This window comes from Camelina sativa, chromosome 16 (assembly GCF_030686135.1).
Source record: "Camelina sativa cultivar CO46 ecotype springtype chromosome 16, ASM3068613v1".
Lineage (NCBI taxonomy): Eukaryota > Viridiplantae > Streptophyta > Magnoliopsida > Brassicales > Brassicaceae > Camelina > Camelina sativa.
In genome coordinates, this window is record NC_141895.1 from 21,134,633 (window position 1) to 21,162,227 (window position 27,595).

General features: G+C 34.8%; 6 protein-coding genes across 10 annotated transcripts; 4 read left to right on the forward strand and 2 right to left on the reverse strand.

Annotated features, from left to right (window-relative positions):
* Positions 1 to 35: 35 nt before the first annotated feature.
* LOC104751034 (uncharacterized) lies at positions 36 to 1,493 on the forward strand. Its single transcript, XM_010472905.3, has one exon. The coding sequence runs from the start codon at positions 751 to 753 to the stop codon at positions 1,291 to 1,293; it is 543 nt and encodes a 180-aa protein (XP_010471207.2). The 5' UTR covers positions 36 to 750; the 3' UTR covers positions 1,294 to 1,493.
* A 950-nt stretch (positions 1,494 to 2,443) lies between these two features.
* On the forward strand, positions 2,444 to 4,657 carry LOC104751035 (histidinol-phosphate aminotransferase 1, chloroplastic). 4 transcript variants are annotated; one of them, XM_010472906.3, is made up of 8 exons: positions 2,444 to 2,579; positions 2,677 to 2,916; positions 2,999 to 3,082; positions 3,196 to 3,350; positions 3,432 to 3,529; positions 3,635 to 3,743; positions 3,819 to 3,976; positions 4,070 to 4,657. In XM_010472906.3, exons 2-8 carry the CDS (start codon positions 2,692 to 2,694, stop codon positions 4,483 to 4,485), a joined length of 1,245 nt encoding a protein of 414 aa, XP_010471208.1. In that variant the 5' UTR covers positions 2,444 to 2,579; positions 2,677 to 2,691; the 3' UTR covers positions 4,486 to 4,657. The 4 variants fall into 4 exon arrangements, with proteins under 4 accessions (XP_010471208.1, XP_019093065.1, XP_087346197.1 ...); XM_019237520.2 differs by having other exon boundaries at positions 2,713 to 2,916; XM_087490071.1 differs by lacking the exons at positions 2,444 to 2,579; positions 2,677 to 2,916 and having other exon boundaries at positions 3,176 to 3,350.
* A 7,568-nt stretch (positions 4,658 to 12,225) lies between these two features.
* LOC104751036 (NAC domain-containing protein 30) lies at positions 12,226 to 15,392 on the forward strand. Of its 2 annotated transcripts, XM_010472907.3 has the most exons (4): positions 12,226 to 12,365; positions 13,586 to 13,762; positions 14,223 to 14,494; positions 14,694 to 15,392. In XM_010472907.3, exons 2-4 carry the CDS (start codon positions 13,597 to 13,599, stop codon positions 15,234 to 15,236), a joined length of 981 nt encoding a protein of 326 aa, XP_010471209.1. In that variant the 5' UTR covers positions 12,226 to 12,365; positions 13,586 to 13,596; the 3' UTR covers positions 15,237 to 15,392. The 2 variants fall into 2 exon arrangements, with proteins under 2 accessions (XP_010471209.1, XP_087346612.1); XM_087490486.1 differs by lacking the exon at positions 12,226 to 12,365 and having other exon boundaries at positions 13,455 to 13,762.
* Positions 15,393 to 17,092: 1,700 nt separating this feature from the next.
* LOC104751037 (putative membrane protein At4g09580) lies at positions 17,093 to 18,689 on the forward strand. Its single transcript, XM_010472911.3, has 4 exons — positions 17,093 to 17,543; positions 17,641 to 17,911; positions 18,012 to 18,182; positions 18,280 to 18,689. The coding sequence occupies exons 1-4, from the start codon at positions 17,290 to 17,292 to the stop codon at positions 18,409 to 18,411; spliced, it is 828 nt and encodes a 275-aa protein (XP_010471213.1). The 5' UTR covers positions 17,093 to 17,289; the 3' UTR covers positions 18,412 to 18,689.
* Positions 18,690 to 18,747: 58 nt separating this feature from the next.
* LOC104751039 (subtilisin-like protease SBT3.4) lies at positions 18,748 to 20,337 on the reverse strand. The gene is made up of 3 exons (XM_010472912.3): positions 19,869 to 20,337; positions 19,490 to 19,587; positions 18,748 to 18,992 (listed from the first exon to the last, which is right to left on the reverse strand). The coding sequence occupies exons 1-3, from the start codon at positions 20,075 to 20,077 to the stop codon at positions 18,910 to 18,912; spliced, it is 390 nt and encodes a 129-aa protein (XP_010471214.1). The 5' UTR covers positions 20,078 to 20,337; the 3' UTR covers positions 18,748 to 18,909.
* A 537-nt stretch (positions 20,338 to 20,874) lies between these two features.
* LOC104751040 (ABC transporter G family member 25) lies at positions 20,875 to 27,173 on the reverse strand. Its single transcript, XM_010472913.2, has 4 exons — positions 26,932 to 27,173; positions 25,978 to 26,818; positions 21,899 to 22,236; positions 20,875 to 21,795 (listed from the first exon to the last, which is right to left on the reverse strand). The coding sequence occupies exons 1-4, from the start codon at positions 27,022 to 27,024 to the stop codon at positions 21,109 to 21,111; spliced, it is 1,959 nt and encodes a 652-aa protein (XP_010471215.2). The 5' UTR covers positions 27,025 to 27,173; the 3' UTR covers positions 20,875 to 21,108.
* Between the last annotated feature and the right edge of the window lie 422 nt (positions 27,174 to 27,595).

Consider the following 27,595-nt stretch of genomic DNA (forward strand, 5'->3'; position numbering starts at 1 on the left):
AATCGTAGAAGAATTAGTGTTATGTTATCTGATGAGGTGGAGTTATAACATTGATGATAACAGATGGTGACAACCTTCTATGTTCATCTTTCCTCAAATCAATCAATCACCCCACCGGTAGATGAGATGTCAAAATTGAAACTGCGTTCTGTCACTCTCATCAACTCTTTTTTATACATTTCTCTTATCTTATAGCTAATCCAAATCCAATTTTGTTTAAAAGTATATAATTGCACAAAATCTCTAACTTGAAAGTTTCAACTTTCAGATAATAATAACTGCTGTTGTTCTCTGTTAAAAAACTGATCAAAGCTAATCTGATTTGCATTACAATTTACAAATAAAACTATAAATCACCTTTGACCTATAAAAAAAACTATAAAACACCTAAACAAGAAAAGTAAAGTTGACTTATTAAAAAATAAAACCACCTATAAATATCGTAAAAATAAGAACCCCAAAAGAGACAAATATTTTAATTTGTAACCATAATTAAAGATTTCTTTCGAATAAAACCAAAATCTTCTTCTGCAACTTCTAAATTCCTCAAGACAAAAAAAAAAAAAAAAAATTAAAAAGAGAACTTGTTGTAGCAGTTGAAGCAGAACAAAGAGAGAAAGAAAAAAAAAACAGAGTAAACGAATCCAACATCACCAAAGAAAAACACAAACTGTGTGTGTGTTTCTCTCTTTGGTCCTCACTTCTTTCTTCTTTTTAAATAATCTTTTAGTTTCTTGATCTTTAGAAGAAATGGCTCTGAGCAGTGTGTCTTCTGAAGAATTTAGCTTCCCATCTCTTGCTTCTTCTCACCATTCCGGTCTCGATTCACCTCCTCTATGGAAACACTCGCCGGTTAACTCCTCCCGCCGGAAAGATTACGACTTTGGTTTCCCGAGACTACTCATCGGAAAAGAGGGTGATTACAACCACGATCAGGCAAAGAGCTTCTCTTACGTTGAGATGAGAAGACGTTGGAGCGAGGACAGCAGAGCAGAGGATAAAATGGATATGTTATGGGAAGATCTCAATGAAGATTTGCCTCCGAGGAGCCAGAGTCTGAGGATTGTATCCGGTGGGGATGGTGGAGGAGAGAAGAAAACTTCTTTCTTGTCCGATGAGAGCTCCGCCGTTGCCGTGGGGTGCGGGATGGGGATGAAGTTAACGAAGAGTACACCGAAGAAGAACAAGAAGAGGAAGAATCTGGACGTGTTGGTGTTGATGAGGGTTTTGAAGAAGCTTATTGTTTTGAGGAGTTCGTCTCATAGATCGTCGGTGAAAACTCATCCACGGTGATCATCGATCTCCACCGTGATGATTAATTGGTGGGGTTATATTGTAGACTTCGTAATTTATGGGGCTTTTGTGGAGAAAATTTGTAACTATCTGAAAAATGCTTTATTTGTAGTTTTGAGGGTGGTTTACAACAATTACTAAAATTTAGGGTCCTAAATTTTTAATAACACATTCTGGACTCTGTAGTCTTTTTTGGGTTACTCTCGTCTTGATTTATAATTTATTTGCCTGATGCGTGGGGTTTAATTTGAATATGTATGTTTTTATAAGGTGAAAAATGAAAGAGAGTCAAAATATTAGTGTGCAAATAGTAACGCTAGGAATCTTGTATATATTCAAAGAAACGAAGGTAAAAGTTATTTTATCATATTACCGCCCAAAAACTTTTAAAGTTCTGTTTTTGAAACATTCCACTTCTGTGATTATTTGATATCACTTTTTAAAATGTGTGATAGGAAAGATTTGTACCCTCTAAAATGACTTTTATCATACTAAAAACTTTTGGGGATCTTTTTTATCATACTAAAATGAGTCTTTATGTAATGGAGTAATACTTATTATGAATCAAAAAGGGTTTTCAAAATTGTCAAAAAGTCTTGTACACACTTACTCACTTGGCTCATCCCATGAACCAGCCCTGCCTATAATTCTTATACAACTAGTTAAAAGATTTTCAAAGAACACATGTTTTAAATTATCAAATTAACTACAAGAATGATTCTATCCAATGCAATGAATCAAAAGTTTGATGACCGATTAAACCAATTTTTAGTAAGATAAACCAATTAAACCGAACTAGATTCAAAACTAATATAGGTATCTCCGGAATCATTGGAAAGATTGGAAGAGAGATTAGGTAGATGACCTTCAAAAAGTGTAGACTTTAAACAGTTACTTGGAAGACTTGTTAACTTTTTCTATAAGGTGAAGAAGTATATTGTCACGACTCTCTTACTTACCCACCTAACTCTCCCAATCCCAATCCCAATCCCAATCCCAATCCCAATCCCAATCGACCCGAAATCTTCAGAACCGGGTTACGGTTTCGATTCCGGATAAACCCCTAAATCGGTACGGGATTTTTTTCTTTCAGTCACTCAGGCAAAACAAAACCAATTAGACTCAGATTATAAAAATCCCAACTTTGTCCTGAAATCGCAAGTGGGTCGTCGAAAAATTGTAGCTTTGGACTAATCTCACTCTCTCACAAGTCTGAGTCTTTCGCTACGCCCCCTTCTCGTTGTTCTTAGGGTTTCGCTCATTGAAGCCATTTGCTACACTTTCAGGTACTTACATGTCTTGTGACTCTTGACATCGATTATTAATCCCTAGTAATTGGATGTGACTAGATTGAACTGATTCCACCTTTGATATTATGCGCAGACAAGAAAGAAACTGATGGGTGTGATCAATGTTCAGGGAGCTCCATCATTCTCTATTCATTCTTCAGAGTCAAATCTTCGAAAGTCACGAGCTTTGAGGAATAGCGTCAATAGGGTTTATTGTGTTCAGTCGTCAAGTGCAGCTGTAGACGAACCCAAGAACATTACCATGGGAGGAGACTCTTTTATCCGTCCACATTTGAAGCAATTGTCTGCTTATCAACCAATTTTGCCCTTTGAGGTAATGATTGGATTGGATTGGATTGCCCTGAGGGTTGACTTGTTTAGATGATTGGATTTATCTTCTGTTTGTTTGTAATTAGGTATTGTCTGCTCAATTAGGAAGAAAGCCTGAGGATATTGTTAAGCTAGATGCAAATGAGAACCCATATGGTCCTCCTCCAGAGGCAAGTTTATATCTTTCTTTTCACTCATTGATATATATGTTGATGATTGGAAAAAAAGGTTAATCCTTTTAGTTAGTTGTCCTCTGACTTCAGGTTTCAGAAGCTCTGTGTAGGTTTTTGAAGCACTAGGCAATATGAAATTCCCTTATGTATATCCTGATCCACAAAGTCGTAGACTTCGTGATGCACTCGCTCAAGACTCTGGTCTTGAGTCTGAATACATACTTGTAGGCTGTGGTGCTGACGAACTAATTGATTTGATCATGAGGTTTGGCTTGATGATTTGATTTTTTTCCAGTAGATTGAGTTTCTTCCCCACGAAAACCCCTTTTTAAACTATGTTTTGCAGATGTGTGTTGGATCCTGGGGAGAAGATTATTGACTGTCCTCCAACTTTCTCAATGTATGTGTTTGATGCTGCTGTGAATGGAGCAGGTGTTATTAAAGGTGAAAGATTTATGATTTTACATGTTTCACTCTCTTGGATTTTCCTTATCTCTTTCTTTGTATATGCAAAAGTCTTAGACATGTTGGTCTTTGTTTGCTTCACAGTTCCAAGGAACCCTGATTTCAGCTTGAATGTTGACCGCATCGCTGAAGTTGTAGAACTAGAAAAGCCCAAATGTATATTCCTAACTTCTCCTAACAATCCAGATGGGAGGTAATACAGCACTCTAATGTCTATTCTAAATATAAAGGAAATACTTTGATTAATCCAATGTTTCGTTTTGTACAGTGTCATCAGCGAGGACGATCTGCTGAAGATTCTAAAGATGCCAATACTTGTTGTTCTTGATGAAGCTTACATTGAATTCTCAGGACTTGAATCAAGGATGAAATGGGTGAAGGAGTATGAAAACCTAATTGTTCTCCGCACGTTTAGCAAACGAGCTGGTAAAATTTGGTTTATATCACAAGTGAATGATAAAATCTAAACAATATTTATGATAGTCTGCATGTAAAGAGTTCCTTATGATGATATTTCAGGTTTAGCCGGGCTTCGAGTTGGATATGGAGCGTTTCCATTGAGCATAATCGAGTACCTGTGGAGAGCAAAGCAACCATACAATGTATCTGTTGCAGGGGAAGTAGCTGCATTAGCAGCACTCTCAAACGGGAAGTACTTAGAAGATGTGAGAGATGCGTTGGTGCGGGAAAGAGAGAGACTTTTCAAGCTGTTAAAAGAAGTCCCTTTCTTGAATCCTTATCCGAGCCATTCGAATTTCATTCTCTGTGAGGTTACATCTGGAATGGACGCCAAGAAGCTGAAAGAGGATTTGGCCAAAATGGGTGTGATGGTTCGTCATTACAACAGTCAAGAGCTGAAAGGTTATGTTCGAGTTTCTGCTGGCAAGCCTAAACACACTGATGTTCTCATGGATTGTCTCAAGCAATTTTATTGACTCTCACTCCCTCCCAACACCATTTGATTGGAGTTCTTTAAAACAAACAAAAAAAAAAACTGAGTTGTTCTTGTATTGTTTCCTCATTGTTTGGATTCATTGTTTCAGTACTAAGGGGTTTTCTTCTTTTGTATTGGTTTAATAAAGGGCCTAAGGCCATCTGTAAAACTTATTGATAAAGCCCAATAAGACTGAAACGTGCTTATGCGGATCGGGTCGGGTCGGACTTAAATCAAAAACGTATGTTGATAGTTCATACTTCATAGTTGATTGTACAAATCAAATATCGTCGTCTGTAAGTCCCCAAAGTGTTACAATCCTACTTTAGACATGATCCATTTTTAAATATGTCTAAACAAATTAGTACAAGTGAATTCTTTTCTTTCACTATTTTTCGTGACATCTTAAAAATATATTATAAACTATTTTATATATTTTTTGAAGCTTTTTCTGATGCATAGTGCTGTTAACTCTAAGCACATAATGTTTATTAAGCAAAAATAATAATAACTGAGATAGTTAGAAAATACTGTCTTCTTACGTCCATTCCATAAATATATATAGTAATACCTTAAACTAGTTATAAAGTATTTTAGTAAATTAAATCAAAATTTTGTCCCTTGTCCAAGAAGAGCCATCAAAGTATTATCTTATTATGAGTAAAAGCTAATTAATTTTTTGAAAAGTTATAATTTTTAAATAATTAAGCTGTAAAGGAACCTAAAAGAAAGACAAAAAGAAAACTATGAATTAAATTAATGTATGAAAAAAAAGATGAATAAGTATGAGGGAAGCAATAGGATCATAGAGACAACTTGGGGGGTGTGGGTCGACATGCCATCATCAGGCCTCTCTGTTACCATTCAAACCTCTAGAAGTTTTTGCTTCTCTCATCATTACATTTTTTTTTTTTGGTTCTCATCCTTTTGTTTAATCCATTTTCTGGTTTCTGGATAACTGTTAAATTCCACTTATCAATCAACTGAATGATTCAAAATATTTGTTTTGGGGTCCCAAATTATATGATTTTAAATCAAATTTTGAGGTACATATATATATCACTCTAGGCATTATATTGTATATTTGATTGACGTTAATTTTATCGTGTCGAAACTTTATGTTAACTATTAATTAAGCTTTATAAAAAGACCATAATCTAATCGTACACGAGTACATCTTACAACATACTAGTAAAACCCCGTAATTTCGTTTTTTAATCATTAAATAGAGTTAACAATATGTAAGTGTATAATCTATAGTTAAACAGATGGTTAAGACTTTATCTGGTAAGTAATAAATAACCATATACTGTATTATAACGTTGTTCATTTGATTATAAGCTCCTCTCAAATTTATATACATTCAAAAACTATATATTTGTACGGTACACAAATAAATGATAGAAGGATATATAAGAAAAAGAAAAAAAAAGGAGTATCGGATTTGTAAGGTCTTACTCGGTTTTATGTTGTCGTTGATTTTACTCATCAGCATGATACAAAAACAAACGATAAAATAATAATGTGAATTAAAGGTTTAAAATTTCTAAAAGTAGAATAATCTAAATAATTAAAGTAAGTTAATAATTATTATTATAATAGTATGGAACTATTATTTGATACATATTGTGATAGAGACGCAATGTCGCCAAATTAAAATGAAATCCCAAGATTTTTATGAGCAGTCCACTAAACCGCCCCAAACAAGATATTGATATGCTTTCTCTTCACTTCTGATCCCTCTAAACACCAAAGCTAAAAATTGTTTTGTACATTTTAACATCTTTTGACGTACTAAGTATCTACATAGTGGTATTTAGATAATGAAATGATAATTCAAATTATATATAAATGGAAGGCTAATGGGAGATCTTGACTTTATGGTTACCAAATAGGATGTGGAATAGGGAGACAAGTAGAGGAGGTCGTAGGGGTCACTGGGAGAATTAGTGGTCGATCTTAATCCACCGTCCGTTCATCCTTAATTGCGGCTAAGTATATTTATTAAAACCTTCGTTAATCATTATGAACGCAATTCTTTAATTTCTCTATCAACCTTAACAGATGACCTTCGTTAGTACTTTAATATTTAAGGATAAATCTTCCATTTGTAACGGAAACTCGAATTTGGTACCAATGACTCGACGTGTTCTAAAAGAAATAAACATTAGGTTTCGAAGATTACAGATATAATTGCGATACTTTCATAAACAGAAAACAAATCCGAACATTCCCACCCAACAAAAAAAACATATCCGAACATTATCAAATAAAGACAAATTTGAAATCAATGCCTACGAGGTTAAAAAAAAAACGATGATTAATATTATACCTAGGTTATGAGTATCCCTAATTATGACTTATTGTTTTCTAATAATTATTGAGTCACCAATATCAGCTGGTAATAATTCATTGGTGGATATGATATCTTTCAGGGTTCAAATATATTTATGTGAGACTATTGGAGAAAAGCATGAGCGAATTATATGTACAGTTTATATACAATATAAGCACAAAAATGGTTACAAGTGGTGACTATTTTTATTTTTTAATAAGGTACAACAGAATATAAACCTCAGATTGCGCGAACTTAATTACCCATTATTTGTAATTCTGAAGTTAATACTCAATGGATACACTACACACTCACGTAATATGTAAAAAAAAAAAAGGTAATCAATCACACACAAAACTGCAAAACATGAAAGCAAAGTCGAAAAAAAAAAATTGAAACTAGTAACAATCACCAAAACAAAGTCAGAACCGGAGTTAGCCCAAAACAAACAATTGCTGAGCTTGGGGAAAACTTGGTTTTGTCATATATCATGATGCTATATCAGTCTCGAAAATAAAATTAAAAGTCATGTTTCTTTTAGATTATAAAATTTGTAAATAAAAGAAAGACACATTGACGGTTGTTTCTAGATACAGGTCGTTGTCAAAGTTCAGTTAGGATAGAATCTAAGACAAGATCCTAAGCTAACTCTTTCAGCCAAAGCAAATCTATTACTTTCTTTTTCGGGAAACTTTCTTTTCTCATTTAATTCATTTATCTTTATCACCGAGAAAAAAACAAATATTTAACCTTTCAATCGATCTCTTAAACACTGCTAGTTGCTGCAGTTGGGGAAAATACAAAGTCCCCAACATTTGTAGTTAGTTTTATGCATCGTTACGTTTACATAGTAAGAAATCAACAAGACTGTAAAAGCATCAGATTATATATCAACTGTGAGAACCATTTTTCCTCGACGACCAATTCATTGTATAGGTAAATTAAAGTCAGTCTGGTCCTCTAGTATAATACTACTATAATTTAGTTATGTGCAAATTTTCGAAGTGACCAATGGAACGAGGAGTGTGCGGCCATAATATTATAGTACAGTATATATAATTATATGTTGGCGGTTTGATGAGCAGTCAATAAAAGTGGACTACAGTATGAAGAAAATAAAAAAAGAAAGTGAAAGGTCGGTAGATCACATCAGATTGTAATGATTTTATCAGATTAAGTTCATGATCTACATTTTTAATGAGTATGGACCCATATAAACTAACATTTCCCAATAAATTTGTAAATTAACCAATTAGAGTGGTATGCAAACAAATCATTTATACGAAAATCGAATGAACATGCATGACAGACTTATATATTTGTTGGTAGACTATTATGTAGTTCAATTTTTTTCTTGTGGGTCATAATTCTTTACGTACGAGCCAGGTGTTTTTTTTTTTCTATAACTCAACCGAATTGAGATATTTTTGCAATATTGTTTTGAAAATATGGAATTAATATCTCTAGGGATCATAATATGTTCCCTCAAATTCTACAACAGATAAAAAGGCATCTAGACTTTGGAGTCTTTGGACCAAATGTATCCTCAAGATATTGGCGTGAGTAATATTGACAACCTTTTAATTCGTGGACGGTAAAGTGACAGCCTCCAAAAAAAAACCGTGCGTCTAATGTGTCAATTACTTTTGTTCTCGTGCTTTAAGCATTTCATTTGTTAATCTAATTATTAGATCTCGTAAATATTTCAGTTAAAATAAAAAATAAAAAATATATCGGAGGGATTGAACCGGCCAGCCAATAGTTAGGATGGATTCATCGACTAGTTTACAATGGCATCACTATCTTCTACAGTTTCTTTTTTTGTTTTTTTTTGTTAGTGGATAAAAGACTTCGTCAGATGAAAATTTCAAGTTAGGTTCAGGAGCACGTATGTTGACCTCTGATAGTGGAAAAAGGTCAAAAGGTAGATTGTTAGTACATCAGTAACTATTTGACTAAATAATAGTTATAAGTTATTAAACCCACTAATTAACGTTAGCGCTAACTATAATTAGTGAAGAGTGGCAATTACACCCGCATGATTGTGACCATCCATCCATGTATATATAGTTGATCAATACACATGTTTATAGAGGATTAAAATGATACAAGTACAATTCAAAAAGCTTTTGATAATTTGTAAATATATGAAAAACACATGTGCTATTTCATGAAATGATCTAACCTATTGTAAAACCAATATATACGTAACATATTATAAATCATTCTTTTTTGGAGAAAAAAGGGCATGCGTACATATGATTTGTTGCTTTGTGATATATATATCCAAAATGAGTAATAAATTAAACCAAAATAGAAAGAAAAACAAAAGACGAATTCGTTCTACATGGGACAGTCGTATAGGACATTCACAAACAAGTCCTTAAATATGGTTTGAATGCAAAGATTAGGTATATATAGTTATATATATATATATATATGTGTGTATATATATATATTCATAATGAGACTTAGCTAGAGACATTATTATGATTAGAGAAAAGGAAAATTAGGGATCGAGGGACATTTATATGTCGAAAAAAGTGAATGGTGTGAAAGGGTTTGTGGGTAGATTGGTCGTGGGATTTGAACAAAAGGCTCTCTCTCCCTTGCGCAGTAGACAAATTAGGCATGCATGTGAAACTGACTCCAAAATCGAGTGCTAGCTCTTTGCCTTTTCTATTTTTGGTACCTCATTCATATTAGCATTTTCTTAGTATTTTATATATCCATATTCTCCTCGAATTTTGTGTTTACCTTGTCATATGTTTATTTTGTTGGATTTTTCTTTGGACTAGGGTCAACGAGTTACTGAGATGACGTCACATTTAGCCGAAAGGTTAGGTAAATAAGAAAAAAACGACAGCCAGAGCCAACGGCTTTGGGTGGACCCGAACAAGAGGATATATCAGATGAGGAACAAATGATTAGTTATGTGATAGAAACAGGTCTGAATTCTTACGTGTCTTACACTCGTAATGACAAGTATCAAGGACGGCGCCACCAAACCAGACAATGGGAGCTGGATTGCTGGAGAAAGACTTAAGAACATATACTATATGAATATATATTCCTCTGTTTTACTCTTCTCATTCTTTTTTCTTCTTTCATATATACATAATACACGATTCGTCTTCTTTTAATGGCCAAAGTTCGTTCCTTTAGGTCTACTATAAATCTGAAAGTTTATTTTATTCTTCTAAAAGAAAAAGAAAAGAAAAAACATATTTGAGATTGTGGTTTCGAGTGGATCTATAGACTCACATTATATAATTTGATGGGGGTGATATATTGAGTGAGATTTACGTAGTAATCCATTAATGTACATGCGTGTAAATCTTTTCGACGTTGAGAGATATACTTAATTGTAAATCCATTTATCTTCATATATTTTACTTACGTGTCTTGTCTATGGGATAATATTAGACATTTAAAAAAAAAGACACATCAGTAGTCCAGATCCAGCTAACATATATGTCTTAACAATAATAGAAAATATTTCTATTGTTCATCCTTGGGTTGGGTGGGTTTACAGTTCCATTCCTGCTTTAATTCTTGAATTGTGAATTTCCAGTTTTTTTTTTTTTTTTTTTTCACTGAAAGATTTTCATTACATAATACAGGATGAAATACACGAATGGAATGCATTTTTGAAATCCTAAAGCCGGCGGAAAACAAAGATATCTCTGGAAGCTTAAGCCCGATATTCGGGAAACACAAATTACAACATTAGAATCAATAGAAGAGCTCTCAAAATCAACAAAGAAATCGGAAGAGAACATAAGTCGCGGGACTACATCCTCAAAAGTTGATAACTGAAAATATATATAGGAATTCAACTATAAATATATATATATATATAGGTATTTAGCATGTGCAATGAATTAGTGCATTCAAATAAGACCGCAAGTTGTTTTTTTAGACAAAAAAAAAAAGAATGCTTTTAAATATGTATATCATCAACCCTACAGCAGCCCTAAGGCCATGTTTATAGGTATATCAGATGAGGTGTTCTTAGGCCCTTTAAAAATGAAAATAATTGAATAGTGGACTTAAGATCAGGTTCATTGATCTTATTCTAGAACTGTTCTTGAGCCTGATCTTGTGTGACGTGTCTCTCTTAGATTGGTTGAGAATATATGGAATAAATTTGGACATTAATCTATGTATTAATTAAATAAAATGTTTGTCTTGTTTAATTAATTAAGTAATATGTTTGTTTGTTTTTTTGTTTTTTTTACAATGTTTTTACAATGTTTTTTTTTGTTTTATTTAAGTAATATGTTTTGTATTTTGAATTTTAGTAGAAGTTTTATAAGTTTGCAATTAAAATGTTATTTTATAAATGTTTATAATTGTAATATGTTTAAGAATATTAATAAACATTATATTATTAAATAGTATTAAACATTCTTAAACTTTTTATTAAACATTAATCTATGTATTTATTAAACATTCTTAAATTTCTATAAAAATATTATATTATTAAATATTAAGATCTTAAACATGTTCTCCCAATAACTAACTTTTAACAAAAGTTCTTAACTACTGATCTTACATTATTTTCACAATATTTATACTCTAAGAACACCCTAAACTGATTTCCCTATAAACACCCTATAAACATGCTCTAATGTTTTTTTGAAAATAAAATATAAATATAATATTAATTTAACAATTTTGCACATGGCTTTAAAATAATTTGAGACGGCTTTGCATAATGGTAACCACGAAATTAATAAATTATGAATTTAACTCTCATCAAGTTCATAAGGTAATTATGCAAAAGATTAATAAAGAACAATTTTTATAAATACGCAATAGATCGATTTATATTATATATATATAGACGGAATCGTCTTAGTGAATATGATCCAATCAAACTGAAGTGGGTTTTTGATATATTGGGAACATTTTACCATTTGACCTAATGCCACATATGAACCGCTTATCATATTGTATATATATATATAGTTTTGATATATAGTAGTAATAAATAAAGGACGATATCTTGTGTGATGTAAATAACTAATAAGCAAAATAGACAAATAAAAAAAGGTTGGAGACTTGGAGTTGTGCAGTAACTGCCGGTAAAGTGGAGAAGATTGGAAAAACTTTATAAACAAAAAATTGCGGTAAGAGAGAGAGAGACGCCGACCAAAAACAACCCGTAGATGTGTCTATCCCACGCGCAATCAAACCCTTCACTTCATCTCCTTCTTCTTCTTCTCCTTCTTCTCCTTATATCATCATTTTGCACCCACATGTCACACACTTACCATATATATAAATATAAATAAGCATATCACATAAACCTATATATACAGTCGTCTAAGATTTCTAGCTGGTCCATATGCATGTGATCTAATCAAAAGCCAAGCTCTCCTTGTCTTTGCTATATAAATTAATAATCATTTAATACACACCGGAGATTTCAATCTTCTTCTCCTTCTTCCTTTTGCTTCTCCTTTTTAGATCGTCCTTGAGAATATCTCTTGCAAGTAACGTATTATTTCCGACAAACCTCGTCCAATCTGTATTAGCTCGTAAGTTTCACCCCATTGCTCCTTTTAGGTTTTTTTTTTCATTACACACTACATGCATGAACCATGATGATGCATCGGCGTTTCTGTTAAGCATTTTTTCTTTTCTCATATAGATATGTGAATGTGATCATCGTTTGTGTATGGGTATGCTGTATGAAGTTTAATATCTTGAATAGTGTATATATGTGTGTATGTGGTCCTGTGGATATTGACCCACAAATATTAGAGTAAACCAGGGTACTGAAATCATGGTGGGGATTTCGGAATCTATGTGTTTCTAAGATATTATTGTTTCTTCGAAATTAATTGTAGCTGCACCATTGTAAATTTATATTAGATAAGATAGTATAGGAATATTACTCAAGACAAGAGTGTGTAATACACTCAAAGAAACATCAACCTCAGTGACTTCCACCCGTCAAGCTTTTCGGCTATGTATCCTTCACATACAATTATATCTTACATATATACTTATAAATTATACAGTGTTATATATTTTGATCTTATAATTATGGTATATTATATATAGTACATATATATTATACAAACTTGTAATCTTTTCAAATATAAGCATCGTTCCATATGTTGAATGCGAAAAACATACCTTTAAACCTAATGTTTTCTGAACATTTTTATTTCTTAAATCCAAAAACTTTCACTATCACTATCAAACTTTTTTTTTGGTTCAACGTACCCACTATCAAGCTTTTGTTATTCATTTTCTCTTCTAAAATAGTAAGAGCTCCTCCATTGTTGGGTGGTCCCGTGGAAATACATCATAACCATCATCAGCAACATATAATAGCGATAGCCTTAAGTTTAAAGATCCAAGCTTTTCGATATAATATCTAACTACATGTGAATTCTTATATGTGTGTTTGAATATTTATAGGTATATAATAAATTATCGTGTGTGTCCGTGTGTAACATCACTATCATTACCCAACACACAGCTTTTGGAATTTCATTGGACCCAAGAGTCATCCGATCCCTTTCTTATAATTAAATATCACGAAGCTTGTAATAGGCTTTGGTTTTGGTCCCAAAAACAAAACTTTAAGGTTGTGCCTTGTTTGTCTAAGGTTTTCGCAATAGGTTCCAAAAAGACACGCTTATGTTTATATACAACAAATTTCCTTCATATCAGTTTCTTCTCTTCCATTTTTCTCCATTTCGTTTCTTACTCTTCTAACAATTTCCCGAATTACAAACATTTACAGGATCACCTCGGATGGATAATATAATGCAATCGTCTATGCCACCGGGATTCCGATTTCATCCGACAGAGGAAGAACTTGTGGGTTATTACCTTGATAGGAAGATCAATTCAATGAAGAGTGCTTTAGATGTCATTGTAGAGATTGATCTCTACAAAATGGAGCCATGGGATATACAAGGTAATCAACGTGGGTTTTATGTATAATGATTATCATTAATATATCTTTGCATGGAATGTCAGTTAATTGTCTACTTATATGATATGATATACAAAAACTACATGCGATGAATTTGGCATGCGAAGTGAATGAGAGCCTACTTTTTTTGACTTGTAAGATTTATAAACGGAGTGTGAAAAGAATATAACCCGCAAAGAAATGTAGTACAATCATAAATCATAATACCTCTTTTGAAATTAAGCAAAGTTAAATTTGTATTTTTATTTTTGAAAATGGGAGAGTATAATCAAATCATATCATACTATTCCAAATAACAATTCACCACATAAGTATTCAATATCTGTTATTTCACCCCTTTTTTTGTGAGCAAAGTATTTTTTTTTCACTTTTCAATTTATTTTCCTAATATTTTTGTGATGCAAGAAAATTATGAGATTAATATTTGGTGTGTACATTGCAGCGAGATGCAAACTAGGGTATGAAGAGCAAAACGAGTGGTACTTCTTTAGCCACAAGGATAGGAAGTATCCGACGGGGACTAGGACCAATAGAGCCACCGCTGCTGGGTTCTGGAAAGCCACCGGTAGAGACAAGGCGGTGCTTTCAAAGAACAGTGTCATAGGAATGCGGAAGACACTAGTTTACTACAAGGGTCGAGCTCCTAATGGAAGAAAATCCGATTGGATCATGCATGAATACCGCCTCCAAAACTCCGAGCTTGCCCCAGTTCAGGTACACACACAGTAGAATACTTATTTCATATAAATCTAACTCTGATATCATATTGAGATCTACGAAAATGAACATGTTACATGTTTGACAATCGATCCAAATTGATCCAATAATGTTATATACAACCGAACCTAACCGGACGAAATCGGTAAACCAGTCATCTTGATGATACAAATTTTGTATGTTTTGTGAACTATAGGAGGAAGGATGGGTGGTGTGCCGAGCATTTAGGAAGCCAATTCCAAACCAAAGGCCATTAGGGTACGAGCCATGGCAGAACCAGCTCTACCACGTCGAGAGTAGTAACAACTACGCATCTTCAGCGACAATGAACACGAGTCATCATATCGGTGCATCTTCATCAAGCCATAACCTTAATCAAATGCTCATGAGTAGCAACCACTACAATCCTAATAATGCATCCTCTTCGATGCATCAATATGGCAACATCGAACTCCCGCAACTGGATAGCCCAAGCTTGTCGCCTAGTCTAGGGACGAATAAAGATCAGAACGAGGGTTTCGAGCAAGAAGAAGAGAAGAGCTTTAACTGTGTCGACTGGAGAACACTAGATAGCCTGCTAGAGACACAAGTCACACATTCACAAAACCCTAATGTCCTTATGTCTTCGTTCGAAACGCAGTCGTATATTCCGGGGCCAAGCTTCCCTTCCATGCATCAAAACTATAATGACGTCGAAGCTAATATTCATCATTCTCTTGGATGCTTCCCTGACTCGTAATTAATTAAAAAAAAAAAAAATCTTCTATATTGATTTGTATTCTATGATTTAATTGTTTCCATCTGGAAAATAACATTTATAACTGTCTATTTGTAAAAGAAGTTTGTGTTTATTATTACGTAGAAATTTCTTGGTGATTTTCACAAAGGTGGAATATTTTTTCTTTTTATCTAATTATCCCTCGGGTTTTTCCTAATCATTTTTATTTTGTGGTCCAAAATTATGTAACTCATGACTCATCCATTCTATCACCATTAATTTTTTGTTTTTTAACTATATGTTAATGATTATACTACAATGCAAAACATATATCTATGGTGGCCTTGTGTTCTATCTTACTAGAAGGATCCTACACTTTTTTGGAATATCAAAAACAAAAGAGTACAGGATGGAGACTGGAGAGTCAGAATTGAAGTGTTTTTTAGAAACTAATCCTAATTAAGGTTCAAACCTCAATATATGGCAAAACAATGCCAGCAAAAAATATAAAACATTATACCACAATGCACGATTTGAACTTAAAATCATATATATGCCCACCGTGTATATTACTAAACAATTACAAATGTTATTTACATGTATAGATGAAAAGAAAGAAAAATGAAGAACAACAATTAAAGTTCCATTATATGCGGAATGATACTTTTTGGACAGCGAAAGAAGCACTAAATAACTCCTGGACGTGGAATTCGCTACTGAAGCTAAGACCTCTCGCACAACAGTTCATCAGATCTAAGGTGGGCAACGGTCAGAAAACCAGCTTCTGGTTTGATCATTGGTCTCCTCTCGGACCACTTATCAAGCTACTAGGCTCTCGAGGGCCTCGTATCCTGCGCCTGCCATTAAACGCTACCGTGAGAGACGCTTGTGATGGCCAAGGTTGGATTCTTCCTCCCCTAGATTAAACGCAGCTTTGTCTCTTCACGTGCATCTCACCTCCATTCATCTTCCAACATCAAGCCACGTTCAGGACGAGTACTACTGGGCCATCGAAGGTGCCTCTAACCAGGTCTACTCTTCGTCAAACACCTGGGAGATTCTCAGGCTTAGACGAGAGGAAACATAATGGTCGACATTGGTTTGGTTTAAAGGAGCTATCCCAAAGTTTGCTTTCAATATGTGGCTAGTTCATCTTAACAGGCTACCGACCAGAGCACGTTTGGCTTCCTGGGGTCTTGACATTTCCACCGAATGTTGCATCTGCTCAAGCCAAGAGGAGTCTAGAGATCATCTCTTCCTCTCCTGCTGCTTTGCTTCTGAGATTTGGAGACAAACCTTGTCCAGATTGGATCCCCATCACATCTTGTTTAGTTCCTGGCCAGAGCTCCTCTCATGGATCAAATCACGTTCCCGCACAGCTCTGTCAACTCTTAGGAAGATAGTTGTCCAAGTCGTCCTCTACCATCTCTGGAAGCAAAGGAACAACATCCTTCACAATCAAGTGTCACTACCCGTGCAAGCAATCTTTAACCTCATCGACTGTGACGTTAAAAACACCATTACCGCAAGACAACGGAGGAAAAAATTCAGAAAGTTATTGGCGTTATGGCTGCGATAAACCACCGGTATCTTATCCCAGAATTTTTTGTATCCTTGTTTTTAACTTTTTTTTTACCAAGGATTCAAAATCTTTAGGTTTCAATTCGTATTGTAAAACCTGGTTATTCATTTATATGATATTTACAGTTTAGCATAAAAAAAAAGAACAACAATTAATGAAACTATAATCTTAAAAAAAAAGTGTTGACAAACCCTCTTATGCATTCAGAGGTTCGAAATTTCAAAACCCTCTAGTTCGAGCAGAACGTCTTAAAAGCCACCGTCAAAATCTCTCCGGACTCCTCCTATAGGCCAACACGTTTTCGCCATTTTCTTCTTCATAACGTTTTTAATCTGAAGAAAACAATAACGTGAATTCAATTTCTTTTTAGCAACAACAACAAACACTAGTGAATCTCTCTCTCTCTCTCTCTCTCTCTTAGATCCAATCCAAATCCAATCCCAAACTACAGATGAATTAAGAAGAATCAGATCCAATTTCTCAAATCGTGATATGGCTCCAACACGGATTCTAACAAGAGACGAAGAGCTTGGTGCTGCGACGACGATATCAGACGACGACGATTCGCCATCTGGTAAACGATCTAAACTCGATCGTTTCCCTCTTAGCCGTTGGGAACTCGCTGTTTCCCTCGGCGTCTTCCTCGTCTTCTCCTCTGGTCTCTGTTGTATCTACCTCACCATGCCCGCTGCTGAATTTGGCAAACTCAAACTCCCCAGGAGCATCTCTGATCTCCGTTTGCTCAAGTATAAACAAATCTTTCTCCTCCTTTATCTTCTTCAAAGATTCAATCTTTTTGTTGGAATTGACACAAATCTTGTGGTTCTTGTTGTTTGTTTTCAGGGATAATTTAGCAAACTATGCGAATGAGTACCCCACGCAGTTCGTTTTAGGGTATTGTGCTACATACATTTTTATGCAGACCTTTATGATTCCTGGGACTATCTTCATGTCACTCTTAGCTGGAGCTCTCTTTGGTGTGTTTAAAGGTGTTTTCTTGGTTGTTTTCAATGCTACTGCTGGTGCTACTTCTTGTTTCTTTTTGTCCAAATTGATCGGTCGTCCATTGATTACTTGGCTTTGGCCTGACAAATTAAGATTCTTTCAAGCTGAGGTATATATATCTAAACAAACAAATAACATGTCTCTTTGATCTTCTCATGTTGGTGCTTGATCAAGTTGTTGTGGTGGGTATTTTCTATTTTTTTTTTCAGATTAGTAAGCGTAGAGATAAGCTTCTCAACTATATGTTGTTTCTGAGGATAACACCAACTCTGCCAAATCTTTTCATCAATCTTGCTTCTCCCATTGTCGATGTACCTTTCCATGTCTTCTTTTTGGCCACATTGATTGGTCTCATCCCTGCTGCTTATATTACCGTCAGGGTTAGCTCTTTTGCTCCCTCCTTCGCCATCTCTTTTCGGCATCTATTTATGGTGCTTGAACAGAGCTTAATGACATTGGTTCTTTTTGAATTTGCAGGCTGGCCTAGCTATAGGAGATCTCAAATCGGTGAAAGACCTGTATGATTTCAAGACATTGTCAGTGCTTTTCCTCATCGGGTTCATCTCTATACTTCCGACGATATTGAAAAGAAAGAAGATATATGAATAGCCAAGGAGAGGCCATCTTTTAAATACGCAGGCTTAACCTTCATTGCCTTACAGAGGACAAGAATACAGTTAACATGTTTAGAGGACACAACAGAACAAAAATGTTGAGTCGTTTACTTGGCACTTATCATAACGATTCGTTTGGATAGTGTTTTTTTTTTTTGTCTTATTTGTTTCTATTTGAGTAGTTAAGGAGAGAAATTACAGAAGTAATACATTTTTTCTTTGTATCTGATTTGACAAGACGAGAGATTATCAAATATTTTGGTTGCCGGATTATTATTATTGTTTCTCTTCAGAATTAATGAATATGATGACAATGGGGCTAGAAGAAACATTTCTCAGAAACACAACTTATTGAAGAAACTCAATTCTTAACAACTCGGATAGAGCAACGTCATGACATTATTTTAGTTAGATACTTGTTGAAGTCACACAACATTACAACAACAGACTAGTTTCGGTTCTAGTTCAGAAGTTGAATACACACAAAATCAAGTTAGGTCAACATGGAAGCACCACCAACAGGTTTGTGCAGCTGATAAGTCTGGCTTGGCACAACTTGAATCACACCTGGTTGCTCTGCAAACACCAAAATCCCCAAAAGCATGTGAGAAAAACAGAACAAGCAAAAAAAAAAAAGCACTAATCAAGTTTATAACATCTTGCTTTCCCTAAGCCTGCATACTCAGAGATCGTGCATCATAACTATACAACTCTATTTCTAAAAGTTTCAAACCTCACCCGCCAATCTTAACCTAATGGAAATGGAAACATTGCAATACCACAATTTAAGCAGGATGGTCTCAGGCGACATTTTGTGAACATAGGCGAAAAAAGGATTTTACATAAACCTTCATCACAATTGGATCTACACAAGTCATTACACATTGTAACACATACACAGTCAATGATCACAAGTTCACAACAGTAAATCCAACTAACATTGAATTTTCACATTTCAAATCAAACGACGCCGCTACTAGATTCTTCTACATTCACAATGCTCCCCAAAGATAAAGTGCAGGATCAAAAAACGAGAAATCTAATAAGAAGAAAAGAAAAGAAAAAAACCGTACTGGAGATCTCAGCGACTTGCTCAGGAGTGAGCTTAGCTGAAAAGCCAGAAGCAGCTTCCCTGTAACTGTAGATCAGAGCATCATTTGCAGCTTCCTCACTGTAATCATCACCAACATAAGAACAAAAACACAATCCATCACCATCTCTCTTACACACATCCACAAATAGTATCAAAGATGAAGCAATCCAAACAATAAACACATAGAGACAACAAAATGTAATCTTTGAAACGATTCAAGATAACTAAACTGGAAAATTTCAGAGATACAAAACCCAAAAATCAAAGCGATCAAACCCAAAAAAAAAAAATTATATCTTTCAATACAAAAATCATCTATTTCCGGTAAAAATTGAGATGAGATGTGTCAAAGAACAAACCTGCCGAGAGCAGAGGAAAGGGTACGGAGATGATAGGTTTTAGGCTCCTCATCGGTGGGTTTCTCGGTGTAGACGATGTGAACCTTCGCTTCAGACGATACCGTTGCATCTCCAGTAGTCTCAGCCATGACGATCGAAGCGAGAAGCGATGAGAAGCAGACGAGGACGACGATGAGGTTGAGGTTGAGGTTGAGGATGACCCTTTGCATTCTTGGGAATTGGGAATTTTCAATTTTTATAAGACAGTAGTCACAGGTGTAAATACACGCGTTAATGGGCCATTTCCATTTATGTGTCACAGTTTAAACCGACTAAAATCGGACGGTCTCAAATGATTGTTTCGTAATCTGACGGGTGACTGATGTCGGCATGTAGAATTGTAGATAATAAAAATCCTATGCGCTATTTTATTTTAGCTTTTTCGAATAATTTTTCCAAAGATTTTTGTAATTACATTGTCTGCCAAGTGGCACAATTTAAGCTTTAAAGCAATCATAAATCAGCCAAACAGCTCTCGCGTATATATTAGGTAATTGTCAGCATTTTGTGAATAATTGATTTTTAATTAATGTTAAATCACATTTATGGAATTTTTAGATTTTGTTTTATGTATTTATTGCTTTTAAAATTGATAGCTTCATTTAGAGTTCTCTATACAATGTTTTCCTATCAAGTATTGTATATTTTGTATTCACAAGATTATATTTTTTAGATTAAAAAAATATCAGTTAAAAATAAAATAAATGTAAAATAGATTTGTGTACCAGTTTTCTACTTCTATTATCTATTGTTATAATTAATTCTTAGGAAAATTATTTTAGTTAATTGAAAAATAAAATTGTGAATGAATCTCGATTTGTCTGTATTATGGATAATTAGCCCAATTGTTGGTGCACCACCGAAGACCATCGAAGACATTAGCCCATGGGCTATAAATGGGTTTTTGCCTATATGGCTACTATATCACAATTTCACAAGTAATTAAGAAAAAAAAAACATGTAATAATAGGTGAAATATACATTTTATTATAAATCAACTAAAAATACTTTGTCATTTTCATTTTCACATGTTAAAAACTGAAGCATTCGAACAAATTAAACCCCCTAACCCCGTTGCCAGATCGCAAAATTACAACTAGCAACAGCTTATAATATTCAGAACTAAAGCCTAATAAAAATTAAAATTACCCACTCATTTATTTATTTTATTTATCTCCCCTCTCTCATTTTTGTGTAATGTTTAAATTTTAATACGCCTCAAAGCTAGATACGCCAATACTCTGTACCCAACAAACATCAGAAACAAAACGCCAACGCTCGTCCATAGACCAATATCTCCGACCACTTCCTCCTCCACGAACTTGCATCCAGCCGTTGTCGCCGCAGACGCTCCTTGCTTTCCCTTCGAGTCGCATCCGAACATCCGCAGTATCTCTTCCGCACTTCCGTACTGGATCGCCACTAAGAGACGGTAACAATAAAACGTCGTAGAAACGTATTTCATCCAAACCATCCCTGTTGGAACTTTGTTGACGTAGTAACCACCAGTTAAGACAAACGCTAGCATCGTCACGGTCACGATAGTAGAAGCTTTCTTAGCGTCCATGATCGCTGCACCAAGGGCAAGTCCGAGGCCTTGTGACGCTAAAACGTATAGTAAGAGTACGGAGAGGGTGAGGAGGAACGGGACAGCCCCGGGGCGTAGACCGACCATCCAGTAAGTTAATGTCAAGAAAGCTGCTGGAAGAACGAGCTCCATGGAGAGTGATCCAAGGATATGGGCCATGAAGTAAGAAGAGAGTGTGTACATGCCAGACGAGCGTTCTCGAGTGAAAATAGCACGTTCTTGAGGAAACGTGAAGACCGCGTTAAAGGATGGAAGTACCCCCCAGAAGATGGATATGAAGAAGAGTAGACCTAGTCGGTCCTGTAAAAATAACAACATTGTTATTACGGAACACTAATATTAAATAAATAATGTTCGTCCCTTTTTTTGGTTATATGTGATTAATAATGGTTTAATAACTTACATGTAAATCTCGATAATCAGAGTGCCACCACATCAGGCCACAAAGAACAGAGGCCGCAACGACTTGGAAAACACGAAGTACATCGAAGGATTCGTGACGCCGTTCTTTTAAAAGTCTATGGAGGAGAGTGCAGAGTTGGCTAAACCAAGTTGTGATACCAGCCGTTATTCCACCCGCGTTTACTCGCGTTTTCACAAAACGTGAGTTCTCTAGAGGAGGATGTGATGCTTCGATGCAAGTTTTGACTTGTGGGGCTAGCAATGTGTCATAAGCCGTTGCCAGCGTTTGTCTCACGTTTGGCCTTTCTCGTTCCGTTACACCGTCACTTTGACAAACTCCTGCATTATTAAAAAGTCAATCAGCTTTGGGATGGGGCAATTAAGATTATTAAAAAATGAAAGTTTCATGCTTTTACTAAACACTTTTGACGTTAGCATTTTATCATGACTCGCCACTCAGGACAATAAACTAATAATACAAAATATCGGCGGTTTAGTAATTAATCTACCAATCTGATAATTATAACTATATACTAAATGAAAAAGAACCACTCAACTTATCATCCAAATAGGCGAAAGTTAATTGGCTAGTTAATTAGATAATTATTTAATTATCGTAATTACAAAAAGAAAAACACAATTCAAAGTGGCATTGAACCGAACAGAGGTGAGAGCGAATCAACCAATCAGGTTCTTTGGACCGACCAAACAAATATTTTTAAACAGGTTTTGACACTATGTTGGACCCATTATTTTATTAATCTAACAAAAGCAAGTATCTTTAACTTAATAAAACTGACTAGATTAATACTAGTAATGGAGATCTGATTTGCAGTAAAGCTGACCAATCAAGGTGGAGAGGCGAGAGAGTCCACCCAAGAAAAAGCATACCACTACGATTCTTAATTTTAGCTTCTTCATCGATTCCAAAAGAAATTTAAATAGAAAAGTTTGAGCATCAAATAATCTATTTGAATTTTTAACTTTTCCTAAGATAAGCTATATGCATGAAGCATAATGTGAATATTTATTATTTCCTAACACGTGTTAAGCTTTTTCTTACGAGGACCATCAATGGGGTTTTAAAATTGAAACCGTGGGAACAAAAGTAAGAGGGAAAGTCAATAAATAAGTGAACAATGCATAGTCAAATACTCGACAAGTGTAATCATCAAATGTCATAAGCCAGCTTTTGACAAAAGCAATAATTTTGGAAAAGAAAATTTAATTCTGTTGTTCTTTTCTTTCAAATTGATCAAATAAGTTAGAGCAAGTGGAGTTTACTGTTGTAATTTGATGTTGAAAGCAATACCTAACAGCTCCCTCACGAAAAAATAGCAAAAATATTTGATATCTCTAATATTGAAAGAATAGTCAAAGAAGATTCTTGCACAGTAAGTTAGTAGATCATGTGATTATTAACTTTCCACACATGGAACATCACATACATGCACAACTATATATTATACTAGTTTACTCATGAAATAGATCGAATGGTCATGCATGTAGATGGTAGGTTATACAAAATGAAACTTCTTTCTCAAAGATAATAATACAAAGACAGATTGAATATGAAGCATATGGTTCGTGGAGACAAAGAACTTAAGAGCATGATTACTGGGGTTCTCTTGGAGATTCTCTTAATTAAAAACTTAAAAGTAATAATAAAAAAAAAGAAAAAAACTGAGAATGTTATTTTCCCTAGAAACGAAGAAGCGTTTCTCAACACAGATCGCAACATTTAATTAGTTAATTTTTTATTTTTAAATTTATTATTTAAATATATAATAATATTAAAAGAAAATCATTAAAATATATTTTTTGGAGCAACGATCGATTGTTGCTGGGATAATAATGCTATAATACCCACCATATTATTAAATTTAATTCAATCCTACTGTATATATGCCATCGTGCGCAACAAACTATTTATATGTGCCCATTTTTATTCCCCCATCTTATTAATGCCTTCTTACTCTACCTATGGCGTCACCAAAATATGCATACCATGTGCGTACATATATACACACATCGTGTAAAGATTTACCCTAATAAATGTACACCGAACAGACACAAAAATGAAAAGTCAACGAAGAAGTCATGAGATTTGTTTTGTCTTTGGTAACATAATTTAGTCATGAACTCTATATTGATAATCCCCAAAAAAAACATTAAATCATGCTAATATATGTGTGTGATGCACTGATGCATGTCCCTAGCTAGCTATATATCTGGACCATAAACGAATGAATATTATCATCAGTGTACCAATTCCTGAATGACTTAACGAACATAAGTTTGGTCCACATTTGTTAAATCATATCTATTCCTAAAACGTCAAAACACTCGTACCACTGTTGGGTACTAACTACCTTGTTTCGGAATAAGCAAAGGACGAATTGGAATAAATTAACGTGACCTAGTGATATGTCTCTTTTTGGTTTAAGATCGTAAATTTCCTTTTCTATCTCCAATGTGAAAACAACTGTTATTATTTATTTTTCCAAAGAAATACTAGTTGACTATGGATGATGCAAATACCCATGACGATTTTCTTGTAATCACAATAAGCACAAAAAAAACATTGAAACTGGGTTACTTTGTTCCAATTCCCGAAGCATAGAGAGTTATTGCTTCGATGAGGATTGACTGAGAGGAGAAAGAGAGTGAACACCAGGCGCTATAGATGCGAGAGTGTGATTGGGTTCCCTTTAGGCGTGTTAGCCAGTAAGGTAAAAGTTTCCCGAATCAAGGATGTTTGCAAAATACGAGAGTGCAGACAACTATAACCACGCGCCTCATTTTACGTGTTGAGTTTAAATGCCCACACATAAAAATGAATAAAATAAAAAACTAGAGAAAGAGTGTGAGAAGAAGACTGCTTTTTTGATTAAAAAGAACGTAAAAGGATCGATGTATTTTTTTTTAAAGTTGGGCTGAGAAGAAAAAGAGAATAAGAATTATTGGGAAAGCTATATAAAAAGATAAGAGATAAAACGAAAAAAGTTTGGATAGTGCATAAAAAAGAAGAACTAATTTTTGTAAAAAGTTGGATAAAGAGGAAACAGAAAGCACAATGGCCATGACTGCCATGACTAGAAATCATACGTCATCTTGTAACTAGTTAGACACCTAGTGTTTTCCTATAAACCCGTTTAAAGAAAAAAAAAACAAAGTAAAGATCAATTTCTATTCTATTATCATCCGTGAAAAAAAATAAAACAAAAAGCATGGTTTTATTAGTGTAAATGTATAATGCGATAAGGTGTTATAGTATAAAAGTAGGGAATAACATTTATTCAGATGACATATAATATGCCAAAATTTAGACCCCAAAAATCTGTGGTACATAACAAATCATACTCGAACAAAGAGAAAGAAAGACATAACACGTATCCCAAATGCCCATAATTATTAACATCTAAAAAAAAGCCACCCTCAATTATCAACTTTATTTTTTTATAAACTTTAGAATAAACAATTATTGGAAAAAAAAACGGTGAGAATAAAAGGATGCTAGTATTTTATAGTAAATCTAAGATGAGAGCCGTACTAATGTAATAATAGCTACAATAGATTAGCACTAGGTAGTTCAACTCGAAACACACAAAGCGATAAAACAAGTAATTAAAATCTAGAGCCACCACGACGACCAGTGTCAACGAGGGACACATGCATCAAAGGAAAGGCTTAGACTAGTTGGCTCTCATCGTACGTCGGCTATAACGATCATAAATATGCATTTATTACTCTCTTTTTTTGGGGTCGAGCTGTTATCTTCATAGTATTTTTCTACTCAAATATCTACCCCTTCCACATGAGTATTATGCATGGTTTCAGTATCAAAGATCCATATTATACGTATTCAAATACACGTATAACTATGATTTCTTTTTCTTTTTATTTGAGTTTTTTTTCTTTAACTTATCATCAGTCAAATCATGTAAGAATACTTTCACGGAAATTAAATATAAAACGGTAACTATAGGTCTAATCACAGAATAATTAAGTTAACAATCGTGTTAATTAGTACACTTAAAGAAATGTAATTTAAAATTTGGATTTGAAACGGGAACGTACCGTTAGCAAGATCGAGTAAGAAATCAGCCGGGCTCATAGGAAACGCCGGCGAGAATCCGACGGACTCGAAGTAAGCCATGACGTCTCTTCCTTTTCCGACGAACAAACACTTCCCTTCACTCAAAAGAAGCACAGTATCAAACATCTGAAACACACGGCTCGAAGGCTGATGAATCGAGGTAACCACCGTCTTCCCTTTCCCATGAGCCAATCCACCAAGGGTTTGAACAAGCCTTAGAGCCGCAGTAGCATCAAGACCCGAGGTAGGCTCATCAAGAACCAAGAGACTCGGGTTTATAAGCAATTCGTGAGCTATACTCACTCGTTTCCTCTCCCCACCAGAGATCCCTCTGATGAAAGTGTTTCCAACGACAGTGTTCTCACATTTGGTTAGGCCAAGCTCAGATATAACCGACTCAGCGGCTCTGATCTTATCGTCTCTGGTTAAACTCTGAGGGAGACGAAGCAAGGCGACGAAAACTAAGGTTTCACGTACAGTTAAGTGAGGGTAGAGGAGATCGTCTTGTGCTACAAATCCGGTGCGTTTTAGTGTTTGTTTCGTTATTTTACCGTCGTTTATGAGTATTTTTCCGGTGAGGTTTGAGCCATGGAGTCTCCCCGCGACAGCGTTTAGCAACGTCGATTTGCCACTCCCCGATGGTCCAAGAACGGCCATAAACTCCCCTGGTGATATCATCCCCGTGACTCCACTAAGTATCGTCCTCTCTTCCGTCGATCTTGTCTCATCGGAAGGTTGGTGTTTGGGTCCTAAGAATTTCTTGAAACTACAAGAATCGTTACTCATGCCAGGGATCTTGATTCGGTAACACACATCGACGAACTAAATCAAGAAACCAAAAAAAAAAAAAGAGTCAAGAACAGAGTCAACAATGAGCTAGTGTGCGCTAAAATCTGAAAGATTTGAGTTTAATGATGTTTTGTGTGTGTGTAAACCTTGAGGGTGATTGGGAAACAAGGAGATGATAATGAGCAAGGCGGCTCACGAGGATCTTGAGAGAGACGAGGAGATGAATCTGGACCGTTCATTTGATTTTCAACGCCGTCAAAACCTGACAGTAGTCCTCCTTTGCAAAATTTAGACGGAAAATATAAACGGAGTTAAAGAGAGAGAGAGAGAGAGAGAGAGAGAGGTATGATGAAACGGAGAAAGCAAAGAGAAGATCGTCGGGAAGGGCAGAGATGGTGAGAGCTCTATTTAAGGAGAAGAAGTGGAACGTCCAGCAAGTGGGTGCCACGTCATCATTGTAATGGTCATAGTAAAAATAACACGTGGCAGAACATATAATGCCAGCTGGCAACTGCTGAAAAATATAGATAAATAAAGAGGTGTTTTTCATTTATTTTTGTTTCCTAATCTTTTCTTTCCTTTTCTGCTTTCTACTGTAATTAGCCACTTTAATTTCACTTTTTTTGCCAGCTTTTTTTTCTTTTTTTTTTTAGCTAAATTATTTTGCCAGCCTTTTTTTCAGATAGTTATTGTTTTTTTTTTCTATTTCGAATATACTTATCTCTTTTTTACAGATTTATAATAAGTGTTTTCCACTCTTAATTGTCAATTTGAGAACCCACTGATCTTTTTTCCTATTGGAAAAAAGCA